The sequence below is a fragment of the Hemibagrus wyckioides genome, linkage group LG26 (assembly GCF_019097595.1).
Source record: "Hemibagrus wyckioides isolate EC202008001 linkage group LG26, SWU_Hwy_1.0, whole genome shotgun sequence".
NCBI lineage: Eukaryota > Metazoa > Chordata > Actinopteri > Siluriformes > Bagridae > Hemibagrus > Hemibagrus wyckioides.
The window spans coordinates 15,451,448-15,479,369 of NC_080735.1; the positions used below are offsets into that span (position 1 = coordinate 15,451,448).

The following is a 27,922-nucleotide window of genomic DNA, read 5'->3' on the forward strand; positions in this document are numbered from 1 at the left end:
TGAAAGAGAAGCGGATCACTGCAACTACATTTCCCATAATCCACTGCGGAAGAAAATGTTGGACTGCTAAAAGTATCTCAGAGTTTCGACCGTTCAAACTGTTCAAACTAGACACGTTTTTAACTTAAACAGTTAGGTTTTAGGATTCATTAGAGTGAGGAAATGACTGTGAAATTGATTCATTGCAATTAATTCATTTAATAACAAATTATAGTTTAAATTCCGCATTTCTTGTTTCGGTTTAAGTCTTGTTTGGCCACCATATTTGTCAGTGTAATGGACCGTCGCACGCTTTTCCTATGAGCTAGTATATGATTAGAAGAGATTATGGTTTTTTTTGAATGAAAATAAAGTTTACTGGTTTACGATGGCATCTTATAAACCAGTCTCGCATGTGCTTTTCGACATGGACGGGTTGTTATTAGGTGGGTGAGGTGTTTATTTGCTCGAAGAGTTTTCGTGGTTACCGGTTTCTGTGCTGTTAGCTGTAACACGAATTAAAAAAAATATTATATTGATGTCATTGCCGATATATATATATATTTTTTTTTAAACAGCTTTTTGGGTCTGAAAATGATATATACCTAAAAATAGATTCTCCTTGCACCCAATTGACGGACGTTCACCTGGACACTTCCGCCTTTGAAGCCGTCTATTTGGGTTGAATCCTAAATGGCTCACTACGTCCTATACACGCGCACTACGTAGCTTATGACGTAACGACGTCACCGCCTTATCTAGTGCACTACATGTCTGATGGCAATCAATATTGGTTTCAGCCTTGATATTCCTGGCTGATGTGTTTTTTGTGCTGGATTGTGAACCTGTTCCTTTAGCTCCCTTTAGTAGGTTTAAATATGTGTGTGTGTGTGTGTGTGTGTGTGTGTGTGTTAGACCAGATGAACACTTCATATATGCAGTGCAAGTGTGCTACAGGGCAGGCACATGCAGTGATTGATGTCCTCTGCCATTTTACCCTCAAGACTGTACACGTGCCCTCGTGGCTGGTGTCTATAATAATTGTATTTCATTTGGGCTCCAGGTGGCACACAGACTAAAGACGTGTGCCTGGAGTGCACTTGTGTGTCCTGTCACTGGGGTCTTGCCCTAGCCTGTGCCATTTTCCAAGAACTGCTTCGGTGAGGCACAAAAGTAATATAGCCGATGATCAATGGGTTTGAGTGGGCGAGAGGAGAACCTCTGGTGCAGTACCTGGGGGGTGTGTGGATATTTCACCTCAGCAGGGTTGCTAAATCTTTTCGGGGGAAGCAACTAATGCATGCTTACAAGTTTGCTAGACGTCGCCAGATGAAATCTGAGAATCATCTGAATACTGAGTCATCATGGCCTTTTGCATATCAAAAGGTGATACTATTTAAATAGAATAGAATTTTGTCAGAATATATATATATATATATTTACAAATGTACAGAACATATATTTACGTAATACTGCCAAGGCTATTAAGAAGGCAGGAAAAACACACTGGTAGTAATAGGTACCAAGGAAATGGTTTTTGGAAAAAAGTGGCTTATTGTTTAAAATGGAGTGCAAAGAGATGTGAGTGAGACCAACTATGGTGATCAGTGATTAGTCATTAGGAACATGTGGATTAGTGGTTGGTCAGTGATTGGTTGTTAGGAGCATTTCTGATAAATGATTGGCCACCAGGAACAATGGTTATAGTTAGGGATTGGTTATTGGGATCCATGGTTGGTCAGTGGGAACAGTGGTGATCAGTGATTGGTTGTTGAGAACTGTGGTGATCAGTGATTAGTTGTTGAGAGCAGTGGTGATCAGTGATTGGCTGTTTAGAATTGTGGTGATTAGTGATTGGTTGTTGAGAACTGTGGTGATCAGTGATTAGTTGTTTAGAGCAGTGGTGACCAGTGATTGGCTGTTGGAAACTGTGGTGATCAGTGATTGTTTGTTAAGAGCAGTGTTGATCAATGATTGGTTGTTGAGAGCAGTGGTGATCTGTGATTGGTTGTTGAGAGCAGTAGTGATCTGTGATTGGTTGTTGAGAGCAGTGGTGATCTGTGATTGGTTGTTGAGAGCAGTGTTGCTCAGTGATTGGTTGTTGAGAGCAGTGTTGATCAGTGATTGGTTGTTAAAAGCAGTGATGCTCAGTGATTGGTTCTTGGGAGCAGTGGTGATCAGCGATTGGTTGTTGAGAGCACTGGTGATCAGTGATTGGTTGTTGAGAGCAGTGGTGATCAGTGATTGGTTGTTGAGAGCAGTGGTGATCTGTGATTGGTTGTTGAGAGCAGTGGTGATCTGTGATTGGTTGTTGAGAGCAGTGGTGATCTGTGATTGGTTGTTGAGAGCAGTGTTGCTCAGTGATTGGTTGTTGAGAGCAGTGTTGCTCAGTGATTGGTTGTTGAGAGCAGTGTTGATCAGTGATTGGTTGTTAAAAGCAGTGATGCTCAGTGATTGGTTCTTGGGAGCAGTGGTGATCAGCGATTGGTTGTTGAGAGCACTGGTGATCAGTGATTGGTTGTTGAGAGCAGTGGTGATCAGTGATTGGTTGTTGAGAGCAGTGGTGATCAGTGATTGGTTGTTGGGACAGTCATTAATATCTGTGTGAAAGAATCGCAATGTTTGTTCCTAGGCTCTGTTTTGAAATTAAGTCGCTTGATAGGTTTCAAAAGTTCTCCATAAATAACAACAAAGTCACTAAATTGGCAACACTGTGGTCCATAAAAACTCATTCTCAGAAAACTCAGAAATAAGAAATTACAGATTGGTGTTGATATTTTTATTAGTTAGACTTGTCCTACCCTGATGTCTAGGGTAGAAACCATTAAATTAATTCATGTTAGGAATCATTGCATAACTAGGCTGGATATGGATTATTTGCACAACTTATAAATTTTTTAATAAAGTTGAAGGGCATACAAACATGAAAAATTGTCTTCTTTAATCTGTGCAACTGTTTTAAAAAAATTCCATATGTTATCAACTCTTGTTAATTCAGTGATTATATCTGGCTCAGAAAAGCAGAGTTGAATTGTTGAAGGTCTGTAGTTAAACATGAATAAGTTGTAAGATTTCAGCACTATTAATCCTGAGGTTTGTGAGCAAAAAATGTTTTTTTTTCCCTCTCTCAAACCTTGTCTTTTACAATATCGTCAGTGAGGATTATAGACCATCTGTTTTCTTTTACTCTGCAGATACGGAGAGGTTGTACACTCTGTCTTTCCAGGAGATCTGTGATCGGTTTGAGAAGACGTACACCTGGGAGATCAAGTCCACTGTGATGGGAAAGAAGGCGCTGGATGCAGCCACGATCATCCGAGACTCTCTGGAGCTTCCCATGACGGGCGAGGAGTTGCTGGAAGAGAGCAGAGCAATCCAGGAACGTCTTTTCCCCTCTGCTTCCTTGATGCCAGGTACCTGACAGAACATTTTTTTTCTTTGTAAGTGGCTGGAAGGATGTGAATTCAAATCCCTGGTCTACCAGAGAGCCATTTTTAGCCACGTGAGCGAGACCTTTAACCATCAGGTGCTCAGCTAGATGCTTGACATTGGATAAAAATGAATAAATGTAAATGGAATGTAAATGCAACATGGTCTTTCTTCCCTCTTGCTTTCAGGATCTCGTCCGCCGCTTCGCAATTATACATGCCGAGGAACCCGCATTTGATGAATGAATGTAAAACCAGCCCGATCGGAGAGGCTGCTGAAATAATTGGGAAAGGTCATGACAATCGCTGATTCTAGCGCTCGTGCTTTCTTAATTAGCTCTTAACTAACTTTTGATAAAGCAGTGCACGTTATGCAGAGCGCTTCTGAGCTCCAGCAACCACTGTGACCTTTTCTGCAATTTGGGCAGGCACCCCAGAGCTAGCTGATTTTACCTTTTGTTCTTCGAGTGTGAATTTCCGAGGAAGGAAAAAGAAATAATGGGAGTTTGTGACCGGGCTAGGCTAATGTGTAGTCCATGAACAGTGGAGCAGAACAAAGGAATGTTGCGCCTCTTAAAAAGCCATCTTCATCAGTTCAGTGTTCAGGATAATAAAACATGGGTCAAGGAGCCTTTCTAATTAAGTGACAGTTTCCAACTTGCAGCGTAAATCCATTCGGATCGGACGCCATCTGTTCGGGGCCTCTGCTCTCCGTCCTAAACTTCTCCTTTCTAATGTTTCTATTTCAATCACCAGGTGTGGAGAAGCTGGTCACACATCTCCACAAGCACAAAATCCCCATCGCCGTGGCCACCAGCTCCGCCGGCGTGACCTTCCAGATGAAGACAAGCCGCCATAAAGACTTCTTCAGCCTGTTCAGTCATGTCGTTCTTGGAGACGACCCAGAAGTGAAGAATGGGAAGCCTCAGCCCGACTCCTTCCTGGTGTGTGCCAGCAGGTTCGACCCCCCAGCTAATCCAGAACAGGTATGACATTCAAGACTGTCACAATGCTTAAAATCTATCCCACAACCTTCCTGCCTTCTCGATTCTGACCAGTCTTAAGGTGGTGATTTTTTCCCACTGCCAGACAAATAACAGGTTTATACTGATGCATGTGCTCATTCTAATACACTGCTGTTTCTATAGTAACAGTTAATTCACAGGGCTTTGTTTAGCAGATGTAGTATATAATTTAACCCTAATAATAAACAGATTAAAAACATTTAAAAAAAAAACACAGAAAACCTCAGATTTTTAAAAATCTAATCTATAGGAAGTGTTTAGATGGTGAGGTTTTCTGAACCTTTTTGGAAGGAGTCTCCATTATCAGCACAGTCAAGGGTTTTTCACACTTGTAATAGATCCCCTGGGTCATAGTAAACTCCTGGGAAACATAATCTTAGGATATCTGTTTACTTGTATATTCCTAAGAAGATGCCTTTATTATCTCCACACGTATATTACAGTGCAGTGGAATTCTTTTCTTTGTGTATCCCAGCTAATGAAGTTGGGGTCAGAGAGCAGGGGCAGATATGATACAGCGCCCCCAGAGCAGAGAGGGCTAAGGGCCTTGCTCAATTGCCCAACAGTGGTAGCTTGGTTGTGCTGGGGCTTGAACCCTGATCCTCTGATCAACAACCCAGAGCTTTTACCATTTGAGTCACCTATACCCTGGATAAATGTTTTTATTTGCAAATTTGCGCTGTCAGTAAATAAAAATGTCACATAATATGATTGATGTAAATAAACGACAAAAAGAATAGTTCTGCCATTTTACACCTGAGCAGGTATTGTTATCTTTCAAAGCTTTCTAATCTCTTTTGGCCTTTTTAAATCTGTCGTGTAGTTAGCCAGGCGTTCCGCTGATATCCAACTTCTGCTAATTTTTCTGTGTCACGAATCTGATTGAATCCTATTTTCCAATTGAGTGCAAAAATTTGCACACCCATTTGAACAAAATGAAGATAACAGCTTGGATTTATACCAACAAGACATTTATCAACACAATTAAGTTTGAAATAATATCACTTGCATTAAAGTTCACATTTCCCGAATGATTGCCATTCCGTCTCTCACAATCGGTTCTATTTAAGATATTTTTCAGTTGCGTTGTACGTTTGGATTATCGACTTTTATATCAAACCTGGAAAGTAAAAATGAAAAGTCATGGCTTATTTAAAAATCATGGGGGGAGGGTACAAACTTTTGCACTCGTTATTACTCTCAAACATGTACGGTTTCTCTCACATAGCAGTGGTGGAGAAAGTAAGAAATCAGACTGAATTTAGCAACAAGACAAAATTGTTTTTGATTTGTTTAATCTACTTTTGGTAAATTAAACAGATTCAGTGTTTTAGATTTATTTCTAATTACACCTAACTTGATTCTCATAGTCTCATCTGTAATAACAAACCCATCGTTTTAAGTAAACCCTCCATTTTCAAACACCAGCAGAATTTGGTGAAGGTAATTGGTTAAAGCCTAGTGGTAGAGTTGTTTAATTTAGCCCAGTACATGGGTAGCTGCGAGAGAAAAAAAAAACCCCTGCTGATTTATTCTGCTCAGAGCCTCCCATTTTTCTGTTTAATTGCCTTGTATAAATGCGCTAAGAAAGTCTGACAGGAAAGTCATCTGCAGATGGGGATTAACAAGACACACGTTTCAATTTACAATGCTGTAAAACCCGATAAAAAAAGGAAAAATTCACCACCATGAGAGGAGTAACAGAGAGTAATAACTGTAACGGTAATGTCAAACTGTCTCTCTCTCTCTGTCTCTGTCTCTCTGTCTTTATGATAATTATGTCGTAGTGTAACATAAATCAACATTCATCTGCTCCACAACATTGTGACATTGAGTCCAGATCAGAGGAAAATATCTGCTGGCTATATATTTCTCTCAGACTCTTTTGAGGTATTCAAACCAGCTGAGTTTTCACTACAGATTTCAAAGCTAACACTTTGAAAGTGTTTACTGCTTACTGTTTCAGGTCAAGTTCTTTTTATTACTATGTAAGAAAAATGAAAACATGATTCATTGAAGTAGCTCTGTGCCAAGCAATGAGATTTCTGAATGGTTAAAATCGCTTCAGGATTCTGAAGTATATTTAGTCATTTCTATTTTTAGTTCAGTGATTCATTTTCATTTTTTTTTCAATGCCCAAGTTCAGTGTCTCACTCCCAAAACACAGATTTTTAGCAGCCACTAAAAATCCACAGACCATTTTGGCTAAACTGGCCAGCTATACTCAGGCCAAACTAACCAGCTACATTCAGGTTAAACTAACCAGCTACATTCAGGTTAAACTAACCAGCTACATTCACGCTAAACTAACCAGCTACATTCACGCTAAACTAACCAGCTAAATTCACGCTAAACTAACCAGCTACATTCACGCTAAACTAACCAGCTAAATTCACGCTAAACTAACCAGCTACATTCAGGTTAAACTAACCAGCTACATTCACGCTAAACTAACCAGCTACATTCACGCTAAACTAACCAGCTACATTCAGGTTAAACTAACCAGCTACATTCACGCTAAACTAACCAGCTACATTCACGCTAAACTAACCAGCTACATTCAGGTTAAACTAACCAGCTACATTCACGCTAAACTAACCAGCTACATTCAGGTTAAACTAACCAGCTACATTCACGCTAAACTAACCAGCTACATTCATGCTAAACTAACCAGCTACATTCAGGTTAAACTAACCAGCTACATTCACGCTAAACTAACCAGCTACATTCACGCTAAACTAACCAGCTACATTCAGGCTAAACTAACCAGCTACATTCACGCTAAACTAACCAGCTAAATTCACGCTAAACTAACCAGCTACATTCAGGTTAAACTAACCAGCTACAGTCACGCTAAACTAACCAGCTACATTCAGGTTAAACTAACCAGCTACATTCACGCTAAACTAACCAGCTACATTCAGGTTAAACTAACCAGCTACATTCAGGTTAAACTAACCAGCTACATTCACGCTAAACTAACCAGCTACATTCACGCTAAACTAACCAGCTACATTCAGGTTAAACTAACCAGCTACATTCACGCTAAACTAACCAGCTACATTCACGCTAAACTAACCAGCTACATTCAGGTTAAACTAACCAGCTACATTCACGCTAAACTAACCAGCTACATTCACGCTAAACTAACCAGCTACATTCAGGTTAAACTAACCAGCTACATTCAGGTTAAACTAACCAGCTACATTCAGGCTAAACTAACCAGCTACATTCACGCTAAACTAACCAGCTACATTCACGCTAAACTAACCAGCTAAATTCACGCTAAACTAACCAGCTACATTCAGGTTAAACTAACCAGCTACATTCACGCTAAACTAACCAGCTACATTCAGGTTAAACTAACCAGCTACATTCACGCTAAACTAACCAGCTACATTCAGGTTAAACTAACCAGCTACATTCAGGTTAAACTAACCAGCTACATTCACGCTAAACTAACCAGCTACATTCAGGTTAAACTAACCAGCTACATTCAGGTTAAACTAACCAGCTACATTCACGCTAAACTAACCAGCTACATTCAGGTTAAACTAACCAGCTACATTCAGGTTAAACTAACCAGCTACATTCAGGTTAAACTAACCAGCTACATTCAGGCTAAACTAACCAGCTACATTCACGCTAAACTAACCAGCTAAATTCACGCTAAACTATCCAGCTACATTCAGGTTAAACTAACCAGCTACATTCACGCTAAACTAACCAGCTACATTCAGGTTAAACTAACCAGCTACATTCACGCTAAACTAACCAGCTACATTCAGGTTAAACTAACCAGCTACATTCAGGTTAAACTAACCAGCTACATTCACGCTAAACTAACCAGCTACATTCACGCTAAACTAACCAGCTAAATTCACGCTAAACTAACCAGCTACATTCAGGTTAAACTAACCAGCTACATTCACGCTAAACTAACCAGCTACATTCAGGTTAAACTAACCAGCTACATTCACGCTAAACTAACCAGCTACATTCAGGTTAAACTAACCAGCTACATTCAGGTTAAACTAACCAGCTACATTCACGCTAAACTAACCAGCTACATTCAGGTTAAACTAACCAGCTACATTCAGGTTAAACTAACCAGCTACATTCACGCTAAACTAACCAGCTACATTCAGGTTAAACTAACCAGCTACATTCAGGTTAAACTAACCAGCTACATTCAGGTTAAACTAACCAGCTACATTCAGGCTAAACTAACCAGCTACATTCACGCTAAACTAACCAGCTAAATTCACGCTAAACTATCCAGCTACATTCAGGTTAAACTAACCAGCTACATTCACGCTAAACTAACCAGCTACATTCAGGTTAAACTAACCAGCTACATTCACGCTAAACTAACCAGCTACATTCAGGTTAAACTAACCAGCTACATTCAGGTTAAACTAACCAGCTACATTCACGCTAAACTAACCAGCTACATTCAGGTTAAACTAACCAGCTACATTCAGGTTAAACTAACCAGCTACATTCACGCTAAACTAACCAGCTACATTCAGGTTAAACTAACCAGCTACATTCACGCTAAACTAACCAGCTACATTCATGCTAAACTAACCAGCTACATTCATGCTAAGCTAACCAGCTACATTCAGGTTAAACTAACCAGCTACATTCAGGTTAAACTAACCAGCTACATTCACGCTAAACTAACCAGCTACATTCACGCTAAACTAACCAGCTACATTCAGGCTAAACTAACCAGCTACATTCAGGCTAAACTAACCAGCTACATTCACGCTAAACTAACCAGCTACATTCACGCTAAACTAACCAGCTACATTCAGGTTAAACTAACCAGCTACATTCACGCTAAACTAACCAGCTACATTCAGGTTAAACTAACCAGCTACACTCAGTCTTAACTAACCAGCTATACTCAGCCTATACTAGTCAGCTACACTCAGTCTAAACTAGCTAGCCACAATCAGGCAAAACTAACCAGCTACACTCAATGCCATAATGTCATAAGTAACTTCGTTGAGGAGATTTGAAACAATTTATTATTTAACAGATCTTGATGTACAAGTTATTTTTCTGTATGAAGCAGTGGTAGCACAGTGGTGTGAGGTATGAACTATCTATCTTGAGTTCAAATCTCAGAATTTTCAAATGGCCTCTGCTGAGCAAATCCTCAACTGTACAATAGCACATCCAATCCATCAACCAAATGGAAGTGTAAACTTTAAAAACTATACCTTTGCTTGGTCTTTTCTACCCCTCATCTGTCCAGTGACCAATGATAATGTGTACACTGTAGCCTCAGATTCCTGTTCCTGATTGACTGAAGTGGTCTGCTGTTGTAGCCTGTTTGTGACAAGGTTCTGCATTCTGAGATGCTTTTCAGCACACCACAGTTGTAAAGAGTTATCTGGGTTACTGCAGCCTTGCTGTCAGCGCAAAGCAGTCTGGTCATTCTCCTCTGAGGTCTCTTATCAACAAGGTGTTGTTGCCTGCAGAATTGTTGCAGTTTTTATAAACTCTAGACTCTCTGTGTCCAAACTTGTTTGGGTGTAGGCCTTCATCTCAATCAAGCAGGAACCACATCTGATCCCATCTGTTTAGATTAGACTAGATTCAACTTTATTGTCTTTGTGCAGAGTACATGTACATCAGTTGATCTCGGATTTTAATAAACTCATTGGCTTCTGGTTAACTGGAATGAAAACCCGCACCCACACAGGCCCTTTCCGGATAAGCCTGGACACCCCTGGTCTAGAACCTGTTTCTTTACTCAACCCAGCCCACCTGGCACCAACAATCATGCCATGGTCAAAGTCTGGAGAAAAGTTTGTAGAACATTTTCAGTTTTGAAGAACCTTTTAAAGAAGCCATAATGTAGTAATCTATGGCATACCTGTAGTGAATAATGAAGATGGGACAGGACTGTGAGAGATAAAGCAGTCCCACACTGTGTAGTTCTGTACATTTATAATGTTCTTGGTCAACAGGTGTTTTGGCAAATTGCTCATTTCCTGTTAATTGTGCAGTTTTCATTGCATTTGTAGAAGTGCGCACAGTCACCATGAACTCGATAAAAAATGTAACCCTCTTTAGGCCACTTTGTTCTTTCTGCCATTAGTAAGTCTTGTGCGTCAGTGCCGTTGTTCTGTGAAAGAGAGCGTGTGTAAATGGGTATAACAATCCACTTATTGAGAAAGGGAAAGGTAGAGAGAGAGATATTTTTGAGGTTTAATAAATCTTTATTGTTACAATTTCCAAGCATACATCACCAAAAAATATCTCAGCTACTTAAAATTCCAAATCAACAAACAATTGCACATAAAACATCAATGACACACCAAATGTCAGAAAAACACATTGTATCATTTATATGACTATAATATTCATATTCTACATGTAGCCTTCCAGCTACCAGACTCCTTAAAGATCATTTCACCATTAGTACTAGCCGGTTGAAACCCCTTATTCTTCTGTTATTTAAATCACTAACTCTGCACTTTCTATCAAGTAATTTAACAACACATTCCCCCTAGCCAAAAATATACTTCACTCTTCCAATATATTCTTTTTTTTTTCTCCTCAAGTCCCTGAAACCAACTATTACCTTATGATTTAAAAGACCTTCCGGTCTTCTACATCTAAAAAAAATCGCTCTAACTCTTCTAACTTTTCAAAGAATTTCAACCCACATATCTGTCCATAGCTACTGCCCCATGAATAATAGTCCACTGTAGATCAGCTGTTTGCTTCTCCACCAGAGGGTTACCCATGGTCCTTTAACTGTCACATGCCAGGAAGTCCAGCTCCAAAAATCCAGGCCATCCTAGAAACTTTTTTCCTTCCAAGTGGGTCGGGATATATTTCTTTCATCCTTTCATAGATGTGGTTATAAAATATTCTGATTGAGGGGACTTGAAAGATGAGATTGAACCCTCAACTTCACCTTCTTGCTCCTCATTTATAACAAGATACCTTCTGATCCTTGGAAATTCCTTCTGACAAGTGCCTTCCAATGTACTTCCTATAACCACTAGGTAATGTGTTAAAAACTCCACCAGCTTTGAAGTAAGTCAGGAAGGCTCACATCTGTCACCTTTATAAGGGCCTCCACCGATCTCCACGTAACTCTATCCAAGGCATGGGGCAAGCTCAGACAAACAAACCTACCCTGGTCTTATTAAAAAGAGACGTCTGTCCAATCCAGGATCCCCTGCCTTCTGCAGAATCACTCTTGCAGCCTTGCAAATCAAGTCCTTTTGGCATTAGAACCTTGGTTTTACTTTACTTAGTATGGATGCAACTCCTTACATCCACCAAGCCTGGTCCTCCTTCTTGGACAAGTCCTGCCACATACATCCAGTGCTCTTCACTCCAAAAGAAGTCCAAGTTTGTTTATTGGATCTTATAGATCAGTTTATCAGGTGGCTCCATGACTATAATATTATGCCACAAGAAAGAGATGGCCAGGTTGTGTACAACAATTGTGGTAATAACCATTTCCATTTGGACAATCGAGCGGATACCTCCAGCATTCCATCTTATTTTTTTTGCCTGAAATTGTTTGTTGCCTAAAGAAAATGTTTCAAATTTTTACCCCCCTCTACCTGCTCCACAACAACCCACCCTGCAGTTGCACAGGTCCTATTCTGTGCAACTTGACCGATAATAAAACCTTCAGTTTTTCCACAGGTTTCTTTCTCATAATGCTCACTAGCTTCTCGTAAAGCCATTACATCGTTTAGACCTCATCAGCATAGGCTCCTAAAGACTCTCCAAACCTGCTCTCTGTACCAGGAATTAATATTCCACTGAGGAATTCACTTCTTATCCATCACAACAATGTTTCAATAACAAGACTATATAACTGCTCAGAAAGTGGACAGCCTTGCCTATTACCTCTTAATACAGGTATTTGTGCACTTAATCCTCCGCCAGCTTTAACAATCACAAAGGCATTAAAATACAACAGCTAAATCTAAGATCTGAATTCGTCCCCAAACCCAACACGTGTTAAAACCTTAAGGAGATTCTCGTGACCATGTCGATCAAACACTTTCTTCTGGTCTCATGAAAAAATACCAAGGTTAAAATGATTAAGCTGATTAAAATGAATTACATCTCAGAGACTGTCTGTAATTGATCTATTAGGAATACAGCATGTCTGGTCATTCCAAACCAATAAATCCAGACACCATTTGATCTTATTAGTCCTAGACCCACATTCTTTGGGAGACGGACACCATGTGTGATTTAGCCATTTTTGTGAAACATGTAGTTTATCCTTCCTTTGCTTTATTAACATCTTCAGATTGAACCTTCAGAGACCTTCATCTCTGATTTCTGCTTCATCACCCATCGTGACGTTCTGGGATGCTTAGCACAAGCCACTTCAACGTGAAACCTTTTGTTCAATTCCTTGTCCTCCTCCTCCTCATCATCATCATCATCAATAAGCACTTTGTTTTCACCGATTTCTGATGCACCATTATTTCCACTGGAATTCACTGTTTCTTCCGTATCCTCGTTCTCATTCTCGATGCGATGCTATCAATCAGTTCAGCATTATGAGCGTCACTCTCTTCTGTACCCTGAGGTTCCTCACAGTTTGAGTCATTATTATTCAACTCAGCAGCAGCAGATCTAGGCCCAGAAGTCTCCTATCTAATCAGGGCCTGATGTGGGCACTCCAATGTCTTATATCCATATCCCTCACACTCAACCCAATTCATGATTGCAGTATTTGTGTACACCATATGCAGCTTACCCTCACGTCACACGCTAAACAACGCATCCAGCTCTGACACGTTCAAACACAAACACCTGCCTCCTGTCTCAAGGTCTCAAGGCCATGTTTTTACATCCCAATGGATTCATTTTTATCTCACTTGTCAGGTTTCTGTATCGAGCTCGCCTCCATTCAGTATCATCACAATGAAGGATGGTACTGTACATTAGAAATCCGTCGAGTTACTTGACCGATCTTTTTTTTTTTTAAAAAATGACAATTTTTTAAAACTCATTTTAGTTTCTTTAAAAATAAGTTATAAATTATCAATGTTTATCTACATATAATTACAGTTAATGATGGGGAACATCTGAGATGATTGCTGGTGCTTTTATCATTGAGTCATCTCTGTAACCCCCTAACACACACACACACACACACACACACACTCTCTCTCTCTCTCTCTGTCTCTCTCCAAATCGATGCTCCTGATCCTAAGGAAGCACACACTGGCATTCGCTGCTTTGTTTTGTAGTCTTCTCTATATTATTTTCCTGTAGCAGTACCGCATCCTGTAGTGTTTTATCCCTTCGTTATAGTACAATCGAAACTTTATAGAAACCTGATTGTTTGTTTTTCTCTGTGAATATTATTTTGATGTAAAAGCACCAGCTCCTCCACTGCTTCAGATTTCTGCCACTTCAGCATTGAAAGTTTGATGAATCGTTCTCACTTGTTTAATGACTGAAACTACTTGAAGATCTAGGAAGGAAGACGAGCAGCCAGGTGTTAAATAGTGCTGTGTTTCTCCAGATGAGATATAAATGTGGAGCGAGAGAGAGAGAGAGAGACTCCACATGGCGCTCAGAGGAATAACGAATGATGCTGTGCCCCTTGCTGGCACGTCGATGTGATGTGAGAGCAAGAGAGAAAAAGACGAGCATAAGAGTAGATGTAGATGAAAAACAGAAAGAACAAGAAAGAGACAAAAGACTAGAGGGAGACACGGGAGAAAAGGAAACGAGACATTTAGACGGATAAAAGGATTTCTTTCTTAAAAGTATTTAGGCGAGGAGCTAAGTGTCTCACCAGGGGGTTCTCACACAAGCCGTAGCTCCCAGAGGGCTTAAAAAGTCATAATCGGAACCCATTGATCCTGGATCTCTTTTTGTCTTGCTGCTGTTCATCCGGCTTAGAAGACGTCGAGTCGCACACGCACAGCTCCAGCGCTTTGTTTTTCTGTCTTTCTTTTCCTTGTTTTTGCTAAGGTGAAGTGCTCAGGAATTCAGGTGAACTGCACAAGCACCTCAGAGAGAGAGACAAAAAGAGAGAGAGGGGGGGGGGGGAGTGAAGGGAAAAGTTGGTCACGACGTACAGATGTGACAGACGATGACAGAAGGAGGCCGAACGTGACGAAGAGAGAAAGAGAGACACAAAGGGAGAAAGATAAAAGGCAGACATGCATGAACACTTAGCGTGAATCCTGACGTCCTGCACCACTCCACTGCACTCTTATCGAATCCTTTAGCCCTGCATTTCAGAGCTTTCCTCAAAAACCTGGCTGGAACGACGCAAAAGGGCATGCCCTTCTTCTCCTTTTCTTTCTCCTTCCCTCTCCTACCTCCCTCTGTCTATTCCCTTGCCTGTAGCACTCTCAGTTAGTTTATGTAAAATTGTAAACTTTTTTTTTTTTTTTTTAAATACCACTTAGCATATCCTCAAGCTGCAGTTAAGAATAGATTAAATAAAAAAAAAAGGTTCCTGTTTTCCATTTGCATACATTTTTGCCTTTTTCTGCACAAATTAGCTCACCTTAATGTCTTCTCATCTTGATTTCGCCTTGATTCGGAATCAGTACCGTTTTAAACAGTCCATCTGATGTCTCATGTTTGAGATGTCTACATCTGCATTTACATTAACATGTCTATATTTACAGCATTTGGCAGACGGCCTTATCCAGAGCGACTTACTTTTTATCTCATTTTAGACAACTGAGCAGTTGAGGGTTAAGGGCCTTGCTCAGGGGCCCAGCAGTGGCAGCTTGGTGGACCTGGGATTCGAACTCACATCAGTAGTCCAACAGCTTCACCACTAAAGCTACCACATCCCACAGATGTTCATAGCAGCCCTTGTTATAATTAAAGCCAGATCTTCTGATGCTCGAGAACATTTTCCATCGCAGAGATAAAGATACCAGGTGCTCTGACACCAGGTGATTCTCTGTGACGTAAGAATGACGTTCATGATCACGTTAACGTGTAGACCTTACAGTTATCTGGATCAAATCAAGGACGATCAAAGCTAAATGCTAAAATCATGAATCTAGAATTCAGCACAAGATCATTTTGCTAGTATAGCAACAAACTTTGGCCAGGACAGAAAGAATGGCTAGGTGAGAAAAAAACATAATACCAGGCACAAATTAAAACAAATTCCCATTCAGCTCATTAACACACACAAACATTCACCTCTCCTCAGTCCTTAGCTACAATTATGAACGATCGTCTGTCTGTAAGTCGAGGTTTTCACAGAAAAAAGTCAAGGGAGGCGGAGCATAGCAAGGGGGCCGGGCATACGATTAAAGAGGATGCGCAGGATATTTTCACTTTAGCTGTCGTTACTATCAGCCTTCACGGGTTAAATAATTCAAATGATGTAACTGAAAAGGAAATACTGTTTTCAGACCAGCCTACTGTAATCTACCTCATCAGACAATGTTTTTATGTGAAAGTTTTACTGGGATTGCGCCCCTATAAAAAGGGTCTAGCGGCATCCCTGGCTTTTACCCAGTATGTTGTCCTGGAAGCTAAGACAGTATCGATATCTGGCAACAAGGAATAAAACGTACTTTACATGAAACTGGACTGATGCACTTCACCGAAGTGAAACAAAATCCACTCTTCACAGCTAAACCTCACCCAAACCGGCAACAATGATTACTGTTACTGTAAAAACCTGCATACGATAAGCTACCACAACAGCCGTCTACTGATTACTGTAACTGTAATTGAAGTATATTATTATAAATATTACACTGTAGATTAACGAGCTGTAATTGTCCTATACGGTATAAAAATGGGTATAATTTATTAATTAATTAAAGTATTCATTACTGTAATATATAACCATATTATTCGTGCTGAATGTTAATTTTTTATAAATAATTTTCCATTACTATTATTATTGGTCTAAAAAGAAATGAAAAGAAACTACTCTCCAAGATGGTGTGATAGAAAAGTAATCAACAGCTCCATCAGTGTAGTTTATAAATAACTGCCCTGGAAAAAAAATAATAATAAAGGATTAGACATGGATTAGGATTAAGTTTCAACAGAAGTAAACAGATTATTTTTTTCCATTAAGAAAATGACTCTGTAGTAATTACACGTATCCTTACTTTTTTTAAAGGAGGAGTTCACTTCCAGGACAACAGTTTACAATTAATTTCCTCACCCCCTTGTCATCCAAGATGTTCATGTCTTTCATGTTTTTCTTTTTTTGTTATTTTGTTTTTTTGTTATATTTTTGTACCCTTAATTTCGGGTATTTAAGTATTTTTGTTATATTCCTTCTTATTTTATATATTACCTGTGTTTGTGGATACTGCTGGAAGCTGTAAATTTCCCACTTTGGGATGAATAAAGTAAGTGTCTATCTATCTATCTATCTATCTATCTATCTATCTATCTATCTATAGTCGTAAAGAAATTTTTTTTTTTTTTTGAGGGAAACATTTCAAGATTTTTCTCCATATAGTGGACTTTAATGGTGCCCACGAGTTTGTACCTTTTGTTAGTAAAGAGTGTTTGACTTATTTGCACTTCCTTGGTCTTTGCACGCTTGGTTTGTAAACACTGGGTCTGTAGTTCCGTCTACATCACACATGACCTTTCACCGTGATTCGTATGTAATGTCGTGGATGCGCATCCCAGAGCTAGTGCTAGACAAGCTTTTTTGGTAAAAAAGAATACAATTTTTTGTTTTTCTAAGAAAATGACCAATGGTTCGGCTAGATAAGAACCTTCTTCCTTGGCTGGGATCGTTCAGGGCCCTTTGAAGCAGCATTTAAACTGCATTTTGGAAGTTCAAACTCGCTGGCACCATTGAAATCCACTATAGGGAGAAAAATTCTCAAATCCCCAAAACGTTTTCCTCAAAAAACATCATTTCTTTACAACTAATAGACATGAACATCTTGGATTACAAGAGGGTGAGTAAATTATTTGTAAATTTTTGTTCTGGAAGTGAACTTCTCCTTTAAGGAACAAATTTCCTTCAATCGAGACAACACATCAGGCACGCTTGTCCCAAGTGAAACAAATGATCTGTAGTCCGTAACATCCAAAAGCATTTAGGACACTTCACATTTTATACGCTGTACACAAAGATGTTTATTGTATCACCTGCAAAAAAAAAAAAAAAGCAATTAACTCCCCATTAGTGAAACTAAGAACAGATCACATTAACCAGGTCTATATATTGACTAGTTTTTTAATTGCTTCCAAACGCCTAATTTAACACATTTATCGAAGCATTCAGGAGCAAACTTTTTTGTTTCAAAGCAAAAAATCAAAATCACTTGTATGCTGTTACTGTGGCTCTTTGGTCTATGAAACACAATCTTGGATCTCTTCAGAAAATAAGCTTCAGAGTGTTCGAAATGAAACAAGCAAAAGTTTCAGAACGCTTCTTTATTATTAAAAAAAAAAAGCAGTTGTATTTGTATTTTGCTTGTTTTTATTATTTCAGATTCATAACATTCATAAAATGAGCATATTGTTAATAAGCAATTGACCCGGATGTCAGCAGTTTTAGCAAAGATTAAAAAAAAAATGCTAGTATGGATTTAAAAAAAAAAAAGAAAGAAAACAAGAGAAGAAGGATGAAATGGTGGCTGAAAAAAAAACAAAAAAACAGCAGGGTTTTACAAACTCTGCAATTTAAGTGTCTTAGCTGCCCGGAATGTATTTCTGTATATATTGTGCTGATCCCATTTTTATCATATCATCCATGAAAATAGAAAAAGGTTCTAAAGTACACATCTTCAAAACATTTATTTCCAGGTCGACTCGGTTCACGCTGAAATGTACTGCAGTGGGCTGCGGTTATGTTTTCATATCCGGATTCATGAATATTTGATGTCTAGTCTTTGTGTGGTGAAACAAGTAGAAACGTCATTTTTATTTGCAGTTAATTTTATTTATTTATTTACATATTATTTTTATTTTATTTTTATTATTCATTTATTTATTTTATTTAATTTAATTTAATTTAATTTGTTTCATATTTTTGTGTGTGGCAAGAAAAATTAAGTCAAATTCTGTTTCGTTGTGTTTCATTCGAATAATAAATAAAATAAAATATACATAAACCTTAAATCTACAGATTTTTCTCTTTTTTTTCTCCAATTATACTCTATGTGCTGCCTGGTTGATGGTTCAGCTCTTGTTCAACTTGTTCTTCAAAGGGTGCCTTAGATCCAAATTAAATGTCTGATCATTACACAAGCATACTTCTCAACCGTGATCAGTGTGTGTCTTCCGGTCAGGGACAACCAAGATCTGACCTATCTCTGTCTGACTGGTTTGGAATAGCAGCATGAGTATCAGCACGAGCGGAGAGTGGGGACGGGGATGTCTGGCCTCCTTTTGATTCATGGGAAGATGTTAGATAGGGTTACTGATAATGAATACCAAGTAGGCTTTCTTTCCCGAGGTACGGAAGCACCAGCTCACAGGTGAGTAATGAACGAACACCAGCTCGTTCATCTCTATTCTGACCGGAGGCTAGGGAACGAACCCCCTCCTTCTAAGAGAGGACTTTTTTTTTCTTTTTTTTTTCTCGTCAACACCTGGGTGAAAACGGCCTGAAGGGAACTGCACTTTGCAGAAAGGTGGGTTCCATATGGATTAATGTGAAGAGTGAGAGTTCGTGTACACAGGTGGGAGCTGCAGTATGTCCTGCTCCCATCGCTCATAACGATGGCTAATCGCAATTCCGGCGCCATCTATCGTTACACCAGGATAGTAATGTGGAATCGTTAAGAGGCGGTCGATACTTGAACGTATTGTAAAACAAATCGTTTTTTAATCAACTGAAAACGCATCATTAATGATTTTGCTTTGGATGCAAGTACATGAGGAGGTGCAGCACAAGTCTCAATTCCAAAGATAAGATCATGAGTTCAAATCCTGACAATGGGAACAGAATTTTCCCTTTGTGAAAGGGATGGCAACACCCCCTTGAGTGACACTTTATTATTGCCACATATACATTACAGCACAGTGGAATTCTATTCTTCGCATATTCCATCTAAGGAAGTTGGGATCAGAGTGCCAGGGCAGCTATGATACAGTGCTCCTGGAGCAGAGAGGGTTAAGGGCCTTGCTCAATTGCCCAGCAGCTTCAGCTTGGCGGTGCTGGGACTTCAACCCCAACCTTTCGATCAACAACCCAGAGCCTTTAACACTCTGCCCCAAAAACTTTAACCAATCAAGGCCATCTATGAATGAGGAAGAGGGCAGATAACTCTTTCCTCTGAGTGGATTATGCTGCCCTGGACGCCGCATGTGCAGAATTTTGGAAAAAAGGTGCAGAGGATGACTCAGGAGGAAGGACATGCTATTCCTGTCTCATCCTGACTGGTTGCTGTAGTATGATAGGAGAGCTGGCTGGTTTGCTGGGGTTGGTGCGGGTTGATTTGACCAAATTGCTGTGAAAAGGCAGAAAGAAAAAATGAATAAATGAAAAAGCAAACAAACAAAACTTGATTAGTGGTGAAGAAAATCCTGCTCAAAACTGGCCAAGGCTAATTGGCCAAAGTTTAGTATACTGAATGGAATGTGGAATCAGATGCAGTTCCTACTTCGTCACCAGTTCTCGTATGAACTTTCCAGTAACTTTTTCAATTTTTGTGCTGTCTTCAGATCTTCAGATTATCTGTCTTCAGATGTTTATCATGTAGACAAGTACGTTTTACATGGTAGATTTCCTGAAAATGTGGCCACACCTGCCTAGTCCAACAGGCCCAGTGTCCTTCAATATCTTGTCTATACTTGATTGAGGTTCTGGGTTTATGTGAGGTTACATCTCTGATTCCTTTTACCACATTGAGGAAACCGCATAAACAGCCTGTGAGTCAATGCACCCCAGGGACATGGAGAGAAATTTAACCTACATTCCTGACCTGCCACAAGCAATTTGGATCCACTTTGTCTTGTGTGTTCCACAGAATGTTTTTGTGAAAGTAGATAAATATATACGCTAGATTTTCTGTTAGCTGGCGAACTTTGGGTTCAACCTAAAGTTACGGAATAATACAGACTTGATTGAGAACTTCCGAAAAGTGCCGCCCCATCAGACGACTATGGTTAGATTTACATTGATCTTTTAGGATATACTTGAGTGCTAGTTTGCTCCAAGGTTTGCTCGCAGAGCTCCTAAGCAAAGCGGATAAAGGTTGACAGGTCAGTTATTAATATATTCAGAGTAAATGTCACTAAATATCATGGCTGTTTAAGATCGTGTAGGGACGGTTAAATCATTCTATTGCATTTGTTAGCCTTATCAGCAGCATAACTATGGCAGACATTATTATGTTATGTGAGCAAGAACTTGACAGAAACACAGTCTGCTTTGTTCCACCTGCTTGAGATGAAGCAAGTGTGTGATCCGGTAAACATTAAAGCAGTTGGCTTGTTGAACTATGGCTGCAGTATATTTTCTATATGGTGTATAAAGACACTTTGTCACCGAAACCTCAGTGGGCAGTTTGTATAATCAGTTAAGCTATTAAAGTAAGGTCAGAATCATGATTGTGTAGTTCACAAGGGCACGCGTTCTTTTATGGTCGGTTTCTTTCAGAAACTATTTTGTCAGAAGCTGCATAGGTGTGTGTGCTTATGCATGTGTGTGTGTGTGTGTTTTCATCTATTTGTACAACGGCCCAATAGAGGGATTTTCCTCATCCGAGCTTTACTGCTCAAATCTCTGTTGGGTACTTTATCAAACCTGCAGCTTGAGTGGGGAGTCTTTACAGAGTTTACAACCTCTTGAAAAATGTGTGGGCTGCAGAACTCAAGTATGTTTGTGTGTATGTGTTTACCGAGAAGCTCTGCAGTATTGATCATACTCCTAACCTCATCTAGGGGAAAGGCCAACCGAGTTCTGGGAAATGAGATATAAAACAAAAGATTAATTGACACATACAGCATGCCAGGGCTCTTCCTTTATTTTGTATCTTTTTGTTTTTGTTTTTTTTTCTTCCTGGTAGTATTTACATAAAATGTCTTTTCAAGATGAGTTATTCAAGCGTTTTTCTTCAGCATAAAACTGCTCAAAAGGCCGAAGGTGCATTTATGTCTTCATCAATAAAGCTTACGTATGTGCTGACCACATGAGCTGGCAAGTGTTCTCACACATGAGAGAAATTGTTAGGAAAAGTGACAAACAGATGTGCATTTTAGTCTGTGTGTGTTTTTTTTTTTATACTTGTTGAACCACATGACCATGAGATTCACCCTTGTGATGGATCTATGACAAGGATAAGAATTGTTGGCAACATTTCCTTGTATTTTGTTGCTGGAAATGGTTCTTTTATTTCCTTTAACTTTATTTCTTTAGTCTTCCTTGTTGCTCCTTTCCTTGGTCTTCCATGGCCTTCCTTTTACTGGTTTTCTTTAGCCTTCCTTTGCTTGTTTTTGTTGGAAATTCATTTCCTCGGTTTTCTTTGTTGTTCCATTCCTTAATCTTCCTGTGCCTTCCTTTTCTGGTTTTCTTTGGCCTTCCTTTCCTTGTCTTCTTTAGTCTTGGTGTTCCTGGCGGGATGTGTATCTGCGAGCTATAAGTCAAACACAGTGCATGATTGCTTTGATTTTGTTCTGTGTGTAATTTTCTTTGTTCTGCATTTTGGACTGTTGACTCTGTTTGCATCACTGCTCTTATTGATGCGCTTGAGACTTTGTTCTGCCGTGACCCTTCACCTTTCTGTAGATGTAGATGTTGATGGTTGGCATTGTTCTCCAAGCTGGTCAACCTTAAAATTTGCTTAGAACTTGTGTGTAACTAAAATAATCACATCCTAAGACATAATCCAAAGTTATTCAACCCTTTGTCCAACTAATTTGCAGAACTGCTTGATAAATTGTGTCTTTGCCCCACCATCAAATACTGGCCAAGCTGACGCTAATGAGACTTTGTGTCGTCTTTCAAACGTAACTGTAAAACTGCATCTGTGTCTGGGCACAACACCAGCGGAAATCGACCGCCTCGCCTCTGATTATCAGACTGCCTTCCCACTCATCTTCAAAATGAATAACCAGTTTCCCATTGGCCAGAGTCCACCTGATTCTCCCTGATTTACTAAAGCTGGGCATTAAATAATGGTACTGAAGCTGTGATGGCTTGATATTAGACTAGATCATTTTAAACTCACAGTGTTTAACTGCACTGGCCATCTGCTCACATCTCGAAGCCTAAGTAAACCGACTTATTCTTTTCTCTCTCTGCTGTCTTTCCTTTGCAACAGATAATAAACCATTCCACACCATCCCCTCTCAGGGCTGTCCCCAGGCATGGTGATCATTTAAAAATGCAGCCTGTGCAATCTGTTATTGTCTTGAGAATAGCTCTTATAATCTTCCTTACAGATATTCACACACACACACACACACATTCACATGATGACTGTTTGCCTTCTATTGCTGCTTGTGTTTTAGATTGTGGGTGGTCTTAGCATTAAAAGATAAGTGAACCAGTCTTCCATAAGCGTTTTTTTTTTTTCTTTTTCTGTCTCATGTTTGACTTTGATTGTCGTTTACAGCTATATATGTATTTAGAAGGCTATGCCATCAGATCAAGAAGTAATTAGCACATATAAGGAGTTAGACAGAACCTTGAGATTGTCCTCGCTGGTCTTATCTGAGTTGCAAAGCCTTCATAAAGTGCGCGTGTATAATCCGTTCCCCAGGGCTACATTATGCAGTGCTCCATATGAGAGTTTGTGCCATGTTTTCTAGGCTTGGCACTGACAGGAATAGGTAAATTTAATGAGATTTTTCTTCAGCCTGACAGAACTCGGGGTACTTTCTCCTATATTATGCTATCCCGTATGAGTGTGTCTTTATGATGTGGACTGTTTTATGCACCGTAGCTGTTTGCTTACGCCTTACACGCCAGAGCCGTAAGTCATAGAGACACGTGCTGGTCATCTAGCATGTGACATTTTCCCAGAGCGCTGGAGCACAGATGGACTCTGATGTGTCAGGTCGCGTCTGTATCATCCTACACGGCTGCCAGCAGTTCATGGTAAGCGTTAAGGGCTCATGTGTGTGGGCGGAGTCTGTTCGACAAGGACAGACAGATCAAGTGTTAAATGTCACTCTCGATGCGTCTCGCACGTCTATCTTAGAGCGGGGATTTAAACAAATACACACCAAGCGCTATGTAGCAATCCACTGAAAAGGTTTTATTCTGCCCAGGGATTACGATGATCAGAAACATCAGTGTTTGTCCATTACATACGTCCACATCTTTTACGTCTATCTTTTCAATAACTGTCTCAACACTTTTACAGAGGATGCACACGTACAATTTCTAGCATCATTTTCCATCCCACAAAAGCCACCTTTAAGATAATGACTTTTACTTCACTCTCTACTCCAGTGACTCGCTGCAGAATTGTGTGTGTGAAGAGACAGGTAGGAATGATGGAGTACTGATGGAGAGGGGAAAATACCTCCCTGAAATAAATCTTGGTAGTCCTTCTGGAAGCTTCCGACATGTAAGGTTGGGGTAGATCCTGAGGATCAGGAACATTGGGCACAAGGCAGGAATATGTCCAGGGTGAGAGAGCAGTTGATCACTGGGCAACATGCAAACATTCACTGCCATGTTTTTGAAGCTGGAAAGAAACCTGGAGGAAACCCACTCAGCTCAGGATCGAACCAGAGAGCTTTGAAGTGTCCATGCTACTTGTGTTGCCAACTTCAAGTAGTTACAGTACAGTGGCCCATAAAATAAAAACACAATCACAAAACAGAAAATTCGTCAGAATTTGCTTTTATGTTTTTAGCTTTTTGTTTTTTAGGTTTTTTGCTTTTGCTGTTAATATTTTGGTTTTGCTGTTATGTTTAGTTGATTGTTTTTAGTTTTGTGCTTTGGAATTTGCTGTTGTGTTTTTAGTTTAGTTCTGCTGTTGTGTTTCAGATTATTGGTTTTGCCATTGTTATTGTGTTTTTAGTCGTGTTGTTTTTCTGAATCCGCTGCCTTTTTCAACTGTTGTGATTAGTTGTGAATCTACCTTGGCCAACTTCAAAATCTGTTGAGCTAAAACTTGTGTGTAGCTAAAATAATTACACTACATTAATTACATCCTAATTAATCACATGCTGTTTTTCTTTGGTTTTTTTTTTTTGCTTTGTTAAAGTATTTGTGCCTCTAATGGGCCACTGTACAAGATAAATCGATAACATGGATAATCAAATAAGCTCAGATTTAAATGTCACTGACATCAGGGAATTTTCTTCTGATCCAGTCTCCACCACTCAGTTGCTCTTGATTGTTAAAGTTTTGAAGAAGTGCCTCATCTTCTGCTTCTTCTCTGGAGCTCTGACTTACCGTCTTTCTCTGAGACGGCTCTCGCTGTCATAATTAGTGGTGTTTGGGTGAACGTCCCTGTCTTTTCACTACTCGGCTGCCAGCGTGATTGACACGCATTCTGCGGCTGATTCATACAGAAGCCGTGACTAATTACCGTCTCTTTCCTGTCGTCCTTTACCGTCCCTAATACGAAGAGAGCGATGCTGCTTCACTTCAAACGTCAGATGCGGGCAAAGCCGCTATTAGCTTTTTGCCGCACAATGTTGCTCTTTTGTGTTTTTACTTCTCCCCCTCCCTCCCACTATCCCCTCCCCTCCCAGTTTTCCACTCTCACAATGTGAGAATTAGTGATTATAGGTCATTTGTAGGGCTCTTTTGTGTAATTAGGAGTTTTAATTGAGGCCCTCGACACAATAGAATTAGCTACGCTTCCTTTTCTGAAGTGTGCGGCGTTTCCGCTGGCCTTTGTACGCGATGCTTCTACTCCGATTTGACATCACACAAAGGCAATTAGGTCCATTTATGTGGAAGTCCAGTGGGATCATTTGTTTGACCCTCTTTTTTTGTTTTTTAATTCTTCCTGAGTGCAGTTCTGAGTCCCTTGTGCTTGTGGTTTACCAAAGAAGCACATAAATTTATTGCAATAAAGACTTCTTAGAGCGAGGGTTTTTCATGTTCCAGTTGGAGTTAACTCACACCTTCTATGTGTGAAGTTTCGCAGCAGGATTGCCTGTCAAGAGGCTGAGTTGTAAGATATAACTTGTAGCAGGTATTGAACTACCTCCATGGGGCATCTGGATCTTGATGGGTCGAAGGGGTAACTCACGGCTTGACGTCTTGTACTCTGGTGTATATAAGAACCACAAGAGCCAGAAAGAGAAACAAGAGGTCAGAAAGTAAACATGGGTTTAGATCCAGCGCTAAGAGCAATCACGCCGATTTTTGTTTTTTCAAAGCTTTCTCTGAAGACATAATGAATAAACTGCATACTGTTACAAATGCATGGAAACTTTACTGACATTTTATAATATATTCTGTACGCTACAGCGGATTACACGGAGCTCAGTTTTACTTTTATCAAATGCAGCCCGGATAAATCCTGCTGTTTTTTTTTTCAAGTAAGTTGATCCAATGTTTATTTTATCATTGTGTCAGACATTTGCACGTCATAACATCATCTTTAGGCAGGCCAAACATTTATGTAAACTTTATGTTAAACTGGTGCCTTACACGTCATGATCTTTAAAGGAAAGACAGCTTAGGCAAGACAAATAAAAACATGAAAATATTTACATATAGTTTTGTTGAAATATATTTGTGGTTTCTTAAATTAGAGGTGGTGTAGGTTCATAGAAAAACTATTCCGAATTTGTCCCAAATTATATATGTGTGTGTTAAAAATGTGCTTTCATTTTAGTAATTTAAAATGGATAAAAAAAAATGTAAAAAGCCTACCTAACTAAGAGTTGAATTAAATGATTAATAATAAATGAATATTAATAAATGACTAAAACGAGAATGAAAAAAACAAGAAAACTTATTTATTTATTTTTGTCCTGGAACGCACTAAAATGTTTTTTTAATACAATTATTATGAAATGATTATTAAGAATAATTATTAACATTATTGATAGTTACAAATAATTATATTATTATTGTTATTAATTTATTTGTTTGTTTAATTTTATTTTATTTAAATGAGATTTTTTTGGTCAAAACATTGTCAGTTGTTTCACCACACAATGTCTCAAAACCAAATATTCCTGAATCCAGATCTGAAAAACACACACATTTTCTGTTCTACAGATTGTTCTGGGGTTAAGCTGCAAAATATGTCATAAAAAAGGGATCAACATTTGCAGAAATAATTCAAGAATCATTAATTTTATCCCCAGAATGAATCTGATATGACACAAAAAACAAGCAAAGGAGAAATCTCAAACGCATTTCATTTACGTATGTATTTTGTGACTGGATTCACTGACCAATCTTCAAAGTAAAGACGGTGATTTAATGGTAAACATGTTTTTGTGTCCGCAGTGTCTGGTTTTCGAAGACGCGCCCAACGGAGTGAAAGCAGGCTTGGCAGCTGGCATGCAAGTGGTCATGATTCCCGATCCGAACATGGACCGCAGACTTACACAGGAGGCCACGCTGCTGCTGGAAAACATGGAGGACTTCAAACCTGAGCTCTTCGGCCTTCCTGCTTACGATTAAAAACACTGATTCATACCACAGCTTTTCTTTAATCAGTCAATCTAAAATGATATTAAGTTAAACCTCAGTTCTTATGAGCCACGTAAACGCTGCAACTTGTAATTAAAACCGGCGATTTTTTTACTCTGAGACGTTTCAAGGGATCAACTGAAAAGAAGAGACACTACAATGTACGCTTCAGTCTCTTAATCAATATAAAGAAAAAGAAAACAGCACTCTGTTTGTCTGTCATGGTTCAGTGTTGTAGCTTGGCCACGCTCATGAAGCTCTGCAGGAAATTCAATTGAACACAAGCTTAATGTGATTGGTGCAGCTCAGTGAGCCAATCACAAGCCACGATCTCTCAGCGCACCCATTATGCGCTCAAGCGCCGACGGCTCGAACGACACCCAAGCTGATTTTGATTACGCCGCTCAATTAGGCGCAATCAAGCCATTAGGCCACATCGACGTATTCCCCCTCCCCCCCTCCTCTTCAATAAATTAGTCACACTAATGGTTTACTTCTATATTTAACACACCAATAATACGTTGTCCAAAAGCAGCGTAAATCCTCACTTATCGTCATGTATGCTATTAACCTTGTTTCCTTATTTTAGCGCTTTGTATTGTTTTTGTTATGTCAGGTAAAACGCTACCAAAGCATTCCTTATTTTTATCTGCACCTTTTTATTTTTTTTAAACTGCTTTTCCACCTCTTCGACACACAGCCACAAACCCAGAGGGTTTTATTAAAATGCCAAAGACATTTTAAAGTTCCATGCAGCGTAATCCAATAAAAAAAGGATCTGAGCGAGCAGGCATCTTACAGCTCATACCTGGGTTAGGCTGCCGTACTTCTCCCCTCGGTGCTGTCCGAGACACCGGCTGCTGTCTTTGTGAGGCCCTGAGGGATGAAACACATTTCCATCTTCTCTTTTTTTTTTTTTACACCGTGTAGGTTACGGATCTTTC

The 27,922-nt window shown here is 39.5% G+C and overlaps 1 protein-coding gene across 1 annotated transcript; it reads left to right on the top strand.

Moving 5' to 3' along the window:
* The first annotated feature begins 262 nt into the window (after window positions 1-262).
* Window positions 263-27,701, top strand: pudp (pseudouridine 5'-phosphatase). The gene is made up of 4 exons (XM_058381001.1): window positions 263-425; window positions 3,174-3,392; window positions 4,164-4,393; window positions 26,793-27,701. Exons 1-4 carry the CDS (start codon window positions 368-370, stop codon window positions 26,967-26,969), a joined length of 684 nt encoding a protein of 227 aa, XP_058236984.1. The 5' UTR covers window positions 263-367; the 3' UTR covers window positions 26,970-27,701.
* The last annotated feature ends 221 nt before the right edge of the window (window positions 27,702-27,922 follow it).